At 37.6% G+C, this 9,695-nt stretch overlaps 1 protein-coding gene across 3 annotated transcripts; it reads left to right on the forward strand.

Moving 5' to 3' along the window:
• The first annotated feature begins 232 nt into the window (after positions 1-232).
• Positions 233-9,301, forward strand: LOC148869639 (Calcineurin-like metallo-phosphoesterase superfamily protein). Of its 3 annotated transcripts, none has more exons than XM_088971723.1 (9): positions 233-392; positions 618-668; positions 2,613-2,634; positions 2,871-2,985; positions 5,785-5,817; positions 6,298-6,423; positions 8,313-8,419; positions 8,528-8,599; positions 8,671-9,301. In XM_088971723.1, exons 1-9 carry the CDS (start codon positions 252-254, stop codon positions 9,030-9,032), a joined length of 1,029 nt encoding a protein of 342 aa, XP_088827849.1. In that variant the 5' UTR covers positions 233-251; the 3' UTR covers positions 9,033-9,301. The 3 variants fall into 3 exon arrangements, with proteins under 3 accessions (XP_088827849.1, XP_088827851.1, XP_088827850.1); XM_088971725.1 differs by having other exon boundaries at positions 247-333; XM_088971724.1 differs by having other exon boundaries at positions 292-378.
• Positions 9,302-9,695: the final 394 nt, after the last annotated feature.

Raw genomic sequence — 9,695 nt, forward strand, 5'->3', positions numbered from 1 at the left:
ATTGGATTCTTTTGAAAAGAACCTTTGGCCCACGCCCGTCCCATGGACCATGGTTTAGTGACCATGTGATCATTTAGTAAATGACCCGTTTTTTTTTTTCAAGAAAGACACCTAAGGCTGATATGGCTTGATTAATGGCGTCAGATTAGAATCTATTTAATAAAGAGTTAACAAATCTAACGAAGCTAATCACCTGAACTTGAATAACGATTCTCGTTGAGTTAAGCGCGGGAGAGGGTTATGCTGCGCACATGGGTGAGAATGCACGCGTCAACTACCAGTTGTTTCTTCGCTTCTCTCTTCACTTCTTCCTCTTCGAAGCAACGAAACCGTGTAAGCATGCCGAACTCAGTTCGAATCGCAGTGGTTGGAGATGTTGTAAGTACATACAAGTACACACACTCTCTCAATCTTATTGGAAATTCTCTTCGAAACCCTATCTGTCTTATCATGAAGCTCAATTGCTAGAAATGGATTAGCTTCAGAACCACTTTCTAGGGTTCATCTACACTTTATGATTTAATTGGTATTCATTCGGATGCCAAATTTGGTTCTTGAGAATCATTTGATGGATACCTCACAGTTTTGTTATTGAAATTAACTTTTGGTTGTTATAGCATAATGATTGGAACCTACAAGAAGATGAAAGAGCACTTCAGTTTTTGCAGGTATCTTTCTCCTTATTCGTTTCTCTACTTAATTTCCCTAATAGTTTGAGCTTTTCTTTTTATAGATTTCTTCCGTTGAGCTGTTTCTGTGAAAAGACTATTATTTTTAGAAGTTTGCCAGTTGTGATAATGATTGCTTGTATAGATTGAATTTCTAATCTTTAACCTTAAGTTGAACTGTGGTATACATTTCATGGGTCTTGAATAAGGTCGTCAACATGTCCTAAATAAGAGGACAGTTGAGGTTGTCCTTTGAAGTCTAAGATTGCCTGTTTGGATTTTCTCAATCAGGGAGTTGATACAAGACATCACAGATGCTATTTTAGGAATCTAGGCCCTTCTAAAGAACTAAAAACGTGTGTTTAGAATCTTCAATATCTGCGAAGGGGTATTCCTACAATGAAGCCTGAATACATTATGTCAGGTCCCTAAATTATGAGTGCTAATCTCATGATTTTCAGCTTATGGAATTGAATCAGTGTTATCATCCTAAGGAGGATGCCATCACCACCCTTTTGAGTATTGAAGGAGAAAAACAAGATTATATTGCACAACCAAGAAAGAAACAAAATTAAAATAAAAATGAACTTAAATGCATTAAGAAGTGCAATATTTTAGCATTGTAACAACATCACAAGACACCACAAGCAAACAATTATACAAAGGAAGGTATGTAACAATCAAATTGTGTTATGGACACATTCCTCGGGAAGTCGTACCGTCGCCACCGGCAGCAACAAGCACCTGACCCACCGCCAGCAGCAGCAGTGATTCACTGATTCCCATCCTACCCAGTTCGGCAACAGCAGCCTTATCTAGATTAGATTAGATCATCTTGCTTGTTCTTATCTTATTGCTCTTATCTTATCTTGTTAGTAGCTTATCAAATTAGGATTAGCTTATCTTATCCTTAGCAAGATAGAACTGGAAGTCTCCCTATTCAACAAGGAGACTCCCTTTGATTAGGACTCTTGTAATCTCCTATTTAAGGAGACCCCATTATTGAATGAAGATATCAAATTTCCAGTCAAGAAAGAGAGTAAAGGAGAGTTCGGTGATCTCTTGGACAAATCACCCTCTAGGATGCCGAGATAGGTTCAGCTAGGAAGGGGAGGAACAAGGGAAAACAGGAGCTTTTCCCCGTGGACCGACCCGTGACGCGATCCTATTCCCGGGCCCATAACAAATTGTAATTGGAACAATATGATTGAAATTTGCAGTTACCAGAAAAAAAAAAGAAAATTGTATCAAAATAGTTCGGAGAAGTTTTACCCTGGAAAAATAATGCAATGTAATGTCACATGGTGCCACTATGCAAAAAATAAGCAAGATGCTACCCAAGTAATGTGTCTAAAACATATATTGCTTTTAACTGGAGCATGTCATTTTAGACAGAGTGACAGACAATTAAACCAAATTGTGGCATTTATTTTTCTTGGTCATTCTTTATGGCTCTATTAGGTGGACCTTTATCCTCAATTCATGGTTAAAGTAATTTATGTCTCTAATTATTTGTCTAAGAAGGCAGTCATTGTTGTGGTGGCAATGCATAAAAAATTGTAATAATTGATCATCTTAAAAAAAAGGATGAACTTGTGAAATGTGTAGTTCACATGGTGAGTTGGGAAAATGGTAAGTCATTTTATAGCAGTGAGAACAATGGTGCATGATGCGAAATGGCTAATACCAAAAGTTGTATCCAAGTTAATTGGACTCAAGTCAAGTAGAACTGAATGTAATCTAATCTACAAGATGATGTTTTTTCATTCTACAATTTGATTTTGCAGTTGCTCAATTGCACCAATGGTGATTAATACTTCATAGTCTATTTCCTTATCATGTCCCCCTCCCTTTCTCTCACTCACTCACTAGGGTTGATTCTTTAGCTTCTTTACTTTTAACCGCACATGTTACTGATCTGACATGGTTTTTTATGGAATGCAGCCAGATTTGGTACTATTTACAGGCAGGTGTCATCCACTGCATGCCATTTATCAACCTGATATACCATGAGGACTGTCATTTGGTTCAGTTCTATCTTTTGAATTTATAGCTTTTGTATCTTCCCGAGTTGTCTTTTGTCCATTATTTTTTTTTTGAGAAAATTTAACCAGCCCTTAAACTGCACGTATCTTTTGTCCATTATAATAGGTGGGATTCTTCATGCATTCATTTTGTTATTGACAAAAAGAGGACTTGCAGGTGACTTCGGTAATGAGAATGTTGAACTTGTAAGAAGTATTGCAGATCTTAAGATTGCAAAAGCAGTTATTTTGGGAAATCATGATTCTTGGAATACCCAACAGTTTTCCAAAAAGTAAGCTTCCATACCCTTTTCACTGTTCAACCTTTTACTTCATTTATCTTGAGAAAAATGGTCATTTGCAGACTTCCTATGGTACAAATTTTGTTATTTGGAGTTGTTGCTTCTATGGAGAGATTTTGAAAGGTTACCTTCTAATCCTTGGATGTTAATAATTTAAAACACACACAACAATCTCAACTGAGAAGTGGATTCATGACCCTCTGGACAAATCACATGGTTCCCCAGTCACATCAGCCCTGTACCCCACCTTTGGTTTGAGTTTTTTCTGGGTAATTTAGTCTGTCCAAATTTCCAACATTTTTAGTTTAATAAGTTCCCTAAAGGAAATGGTTATTTTGGCCACATACCAAGGGGCTATAGGCTGAAGTCTTCCCTATCCTTTTGAGGCCCAAACCATCTTGCCATGTTGTAGATTCCTGGATTAGACGTCTTTAATAAACAACCCAACTGCCAGACCTATTTCCACTCATGTATCATGTATCTGTCTATCCGGATAACTAAAAAAAATTCAGGGTAATGTAAAAAGTTAAAAGAAAATCCTCATATGACACTTAGCCCCCTTCCTCCCCCCGAACAACTTTTTTTCTCATTTGACTACCTTGGACAAGGTAAGGTAGGATTGGTAGGGGAGAACAAAAGGTGGGAATAATGGAGGTGAGTAGACTAGATGGCGGAGGAGATGCTAATATGGTGATTTGAGAAGGTGAGTGACATGGGACATAAAAGCAAGTTGTTTAAGCAGTAGTAGAGACATAGGAAATGGTGAGAGTAACAGTGATAGAAAAATGGAACCCAGTTAAAATGGCATAATATGGACATTAACGGTGACAATGAAGAATTGGCATAGCATGGTATCTGTTGATAGGAGTTTTCATGGATGGTGAGTGGGGGTACATTGCATGTGTATAGGTGGGATCCTTTTTCTAGCAGGATTTCCACTTTCCAGAACCTCTAGCTGTAGCACCAGAGAAAAAGTGAAAACATAATGAAGATATTAATAATACCATTTCATAGTCCTCATAGACAAACTTGCTGATTTAACTTGGGTGCAAATAAAAAAACTTGTCGTCTATTGGTTCTTAGGTCATCTCTTTGGATGGACTAGATGGTTGGAGTTTGATACTTGACAATGACTTAAAAGACCTGGTCAATTGTTGGATCTTAGCATGTGAGAACCTATAATACCTAGATACCTGTATAAAGGTGTCACTTCATGTCAGAAACTTAAATTTCTGGTATAAATTTCACATCCGATGCCATATCCAGCTGTGTCCTTGTCGTATCTGGGTAACATAGATGAGAATGATAATTGAATAGGATTTAGCATGCCACTTGGAAAGTTGGAATGTGTTCACTGTAGTCATTGTGTTGAACATAGATCTTGTTTATTGCAGTCATCAACTTGGTCTGTTCAATATTGTGATTGCAGTCTTCATCTTGGACGTTAGATCTTGAAACACCCATGGCCAACTGGCCCATTGATCAAAAAATAAATCTTTATGGTTACCACATCATTATGAAAGTGAAATTCCCGATACATCACATTGAGCCAGTTAGATTTTGTGAAGTTAGTATACTGCTTAGATAAATAAATATTGGTAGACCTTCCAGATGCTCTAATCAACAATTGGATCTTGGTACACCATTTTGGGTCCTGATACATGATTATATCTTTTGGTTCACTACCTGGATTCCCTTGATTGGTATCAGTGTTTTAAAGGCATGGGTGGTGTACACCTGGAGGTGCACCTCCACATGAGGTGCCCCAAAAATGCCTTGAGGCATATTCCAGAGGCACTGATGCCTCTTAGGCATAGACCTCAAGTCCATAGGTGCACACATCATACAAAAAAAGGAAGAAAGAAAAAAAAAAAAAAGGAAAGGAAAGGAAAGGGAAGGAGGAAAGAGAGAGAGAAAGAGAGAAAAGAAAGAGAAGGAAAGGGAAGGGGAGGGGAGGAAAGAAAGTTTGGGCCAGGGGCTTCGCCCCCAGACCCCCATGGCTGCTCACTTGCCTTGGCTTCGACAAGACTCTCCCTTTCAGCTAGTGTTATGCATGTTCTTCATTCTTCTTAATACAAGATATCTTTCATAAGAAAAAAGAAAAAAATGAGATCCTCTTTCCTCTTCTTTTTCCATTTCCTTATTCCTCCCCATCCCCTTCTCTTAATCTAAACTACACCTCATGCCTCCAGGTAGTGAAATGCCTTGTGTTATGCCTCCACATTTCAAAACATTGATTAGTATACATTAAAGGCTGGATGTACATCATCTTAGACATAGTGATATCTGGTAAAAAATAGGAGAAAGAAAAACAGAAAGAACAAAATAAAATAGTTGATTTTATATTAATATTATAAGAGAGCAATGTGATTATATTTCCTATATCCGATACAAACAGGAGTATGAGAAGGGCAAAGTTGTTATGATATTAGAAATGTCTAAAAAAGCAAGTGATATGCACATGGGGATATACAATCTATTCCATTAACAGAATCCTAGGGAAGAGGATCACCTATTATTACACAAATGTCCAAGATATGTGCAAAAACTGTTTAAGGGGTTAAGTGTCACATGACCCTAAGTAGGGGGAGGGGGAGTTTGTAATTTACTCCTTTTTTTTATTATGAATTAAAAAAGAGAAATAGAAAATTTTGATTCTGTTACCTTTTCTGCATAATAATTTGATGATTTTCACAATATTTGATTTATATATGCTATGTAGATTTCACCAAGTTCTGGTTCTTCATGTATATTTCTTATTCTTATTATTTTTTTTCGTTTGAATATTAGGGGGAAAGATCATGTCCAACTTCAGCTGGAATGGTGAGTATCACCAATGTCGTGTAAAGATTCTGAGTCTGGAGAATTTCCACAACCATGCCATACTTAATGTTTAGTGCTCTTTATCTCTTGTTTTAAACTTTTAATTGCTATAATGTTGCTTGTTGTTACGTGATAGTTGACAATTGGCAGTGCCATAGCATTTCTCTTTCCACTGTCTGGTTAGTTAGGTAAGTTGTTGGAAACTGCAACCTAATTAATCAGACAAGGTTCCCATGTGAGTAGGACGGAGGACCTTAGCTTAACTTCGAGATGTATTAATGTTTTTATCTGGTATAATCCCATGTTGTCATTCATTCATATGGCTAATTTAAATGCACATTCAGAAATAGGCACAATATTGCTTTCTCCATATGAAAAAAAAAAATAATAGAGAGAGGGATTTTTTGTCTTGATTTCTGAGCATGACCTTTTAGAGTTGTATGGAATTTTACAAAATACATGATTTTTGTTCCTGTTCAGTCTTGGTGAAGAGCATGTAGGTTATAGTCGTTTGGACTTTCCTATGTTAAAGATGAGTGTTGTTGGTGGACGCCCATTTTCTTGTGGAGGTGAAAGTTTGTTTCGGAAAAGGCTTTTGTCAGCAAGGTTAGTCAGATGTATTAAGCAAGCTCCTTGATTTTTGTTTTATTTTATTTTTAGCTTAAGATTCATGATCCCCATTTTGTAATTTTATTTGTACTTATATTTTTTTGGCTTACTTGCATTTACTTTGTTCTTTATTAGATTAAATTGTTTTAAGTTATTTATGTTGGCTTGTTCCACACTTGGTTTGACAAGAAATCAGGTATGACTGTAATGGGTTCAAGTGTAAGGTTCTGGGAAGTTCTATGGTGAGGAGAAACTCCTCTTTCCTAGACTTTACACCATCTCCCTTCATAAAAGTAGATTCATATTCTCACAAGTTTTCTTTTCACCATTGTCTTTCATGGGGTTGCTGTTATAAGAGGGGACTTGGAGACTTTGAAAGTAAGTCTTTTCCCTACTTTAGGTTTTTAGGGATGCTGTCCTTCAACAAGTAGGAACTAGGAAGAGATAAACGGGTTGAAACTGCTGATTCACAGGGAACATTCTCTTTCTCTTCTTAACATTTCTTATCACCACCCTGGTCTCAATTAAAGTTGTTTGGTTAGGTCACAGATCCACCAAAAGTTAGTCTGTTGTTGGGAATCCATGCTTAAGATTATCAACATTGATGAGATACCAACATTAATGGGAAGGCTGTGGTATTTATCTCCTAACTTGTGCATTAAGATGAGAATGCCAACCACCTATCCTTTCATTGGTCTTTCACCACAATCATTTTGGAAAACTTTCTTTCCCCCCTTTGGTGCATTATGGACTCCCCTAAAATGAAACAATATACTTGTTTGGGCCTCACTTTCTTTCCCCACCAGCCAAACATGGAAATTTTCTCTAAAGGAGAAACAGAGTTCCCATTTTCTGGAGTGTATTGGAGAAAAGAAACAAGAGGGTGTTTAGGTCAAGAGCCAGGATGCTAACATTCTCATTGGTCCAGCTAAAGTATGGATGGTACATTGAATGCTTAGTAAGGATGACTTCAAAGGAGTCTGAGTGGATGCTATTTTAACAGGATTGCAATCATTGACTAGCCATTCACGTGAGGACAGCTGGTATCCAATGGTTGGAGGTCACAGAGATGGGGTACATCAAACTTTGGTGGATGTTCCATTGGCAAACTTGAGCCCTTCATATGTGGGTGGAGCATATGGTAAGCTCAGTTTAGATGGTAGTTCATTTAGGACTAAGGAACACAAGGCAGTTGGGAATCATTAAAGCTTTTAGTTGTCATTGGTGGGTTGATCATTTTTGGTTTGCCTTGGACCTCTTGGAGAATAGACTTTTAACAGAATTGAAATATCATCAGGCCCCCAAGGTTGAGTTTCTGTTTGGGTTCCAGAGGATTGAGATCGAGGGAGGTTCTCAGGTGCTCCTTGAGGTTAGATTGTTCTTATTATGACTTTTCCATGCATCACCTTGTTTATGATGCCTTGTTCACTCTTCACAGTGACTGATTTCTTTTCATTCCTAACATGGAGTCAGAAATCAAAATCATCTTTTCTTGTTTGATAACTACTAAAATATTGATTTTGATCAGGGTAAAATATTTGGAAAATGTTTGTAAGGCTAGCAATTTTATATAGAGCAAAAGTGTTGGGATGGCACTAAATGTTTTGGGCAACATTATAAATTATATATCAGTCTGTGGGATGGGGAAATCTTCCCCATTATTTGTAATACCTCAACTTGATTTTAACAAAATCTCCTTTTATTGATAAAAAAAAAGGTATTGGTATGGCACTGAACAGAGTGGGATGGTGGAGCATGATTTGTGTAGCTGATCCCATATTGTTGTTAGGTCAAAGCTTTGCAAGACTGTTAGAGATGTTTACTGAACACCCCCCCCCTTCCCTTATAATATAATTGAATATTATCAATTTGAAACATTCTGTTAGATATGGAGTTGATGACATGGATGGGAGTGCAAAGAAGATCTATAAAGCTGCCTTAGGGACACCAGAGGGTCATTCCATTGTATTTCTTGCACACAATGGACCCATAGGTATATAAAACCATCATTTCTAATTCAATTTTAATATACGATATTTGTTGCATGATGATAGAGTACCTTCTCCCCCTTTAAATACTAGGACCTTTACGCTGTGTGCAGGGCTGGGATCCGATATCAATGATATCTGTGGGAAAGACTGGGTGTTCGGTGGTGGTGATCATGGTGATCCTGGTAAATACTTTCTCTCGGTTCATATTTGATTCTTGTGTTTACAATTTAACGTTTGTGTCTTATGGTGACAGATCTCGCTAGAGCTATGTCCCTCCTGAAAGAAACCACCCAATTCTCTATCCCTTTGGTTGTGTTTGGTCACATGCATAAAGAGCTTGCATATGGAAATGGTCTTAGGAAGATGCTCGTGGTGGGTGCTGACAACACTATTTACCTCAATGGAGCCATTGTGCCAAGGGTGAGAAGCTTTATGAAAGAGGAAACCTCAACATATGCACCTGTGTCCACCGGCACAGTGCGAGCCCTCACTCTAGTTGAGATTTTGGATGGAAAACTAGTAAGAATTGCAGAGACCTGGGTTTCAGTTATTGGAGATAAAATGGCAATAGAGGAGGAGCATATACTATACAGTAGTATTGAGTCGACATCTTGATGGGACCCTAATTTTGTCTCAACTCTGAACGTTAGCCTTCTTGAATTCCTCTCTCAAATCTCAGTGTGTAAATTGCTTTTGAACGGTTGAACCGCGAATGCCCACTCTAAGAAGGATATTGGTCTATTTAATAAGCTGACTTGTGTACAATATTGTTTCAGACATTTTTTTCCCAGACCCTTCATGGGTATGTATCATACAAAGAATGAACATATGTAGCCACGCTTACACAAGAAAGAGCGAGTTTTATTGCTTCTGCTGCCTGCCAAGTATTGTCTCTACTGTGGTTATTATCTTTCCTAGACTAATCCTCTGTTAGTGTGAGCTTGTGTTACACTGCTGGTCCTAAGCCTGGATAAAGGAAGAGGGTTGCATCAGGTTGGCAGTCGGCACTCCATCATAACTTTCATGCCTTTTTGTTAGAGATATTTATCTTCCAAATAATTGGATGCTACCTTTAGATTTTATTATTGCCAATATGCCCTTTAATGATAAATGTCATCTTTCCTCTCCTTAGATGCAATATTGTATGTATGATATTGTCTTTGAAGCTATTTTATATAAAAGTTAACTTCTAACAATGAATATCATATGAAAGGAGATGAATGTGACATTAGGGCTGCAATTTGAGCGGGCTCAACCTGAGTTTGACCTAATTATCAA

This window comes from Nelumbo lutea, chromosome 2, assembly GCF_056320005.1.
Source record: "Nelumbo lutea isolate HS-2025 chromosome 2, American lotus-T2T, whole genome shotgun sequence".
Taxonomy (NCBI): Eukaryota; Viridiplantae; Streptophyta; class Magnoliopsida; order Proteales; family Nelumbonaceae; genus Nelumbo; species Nelumbo lutea.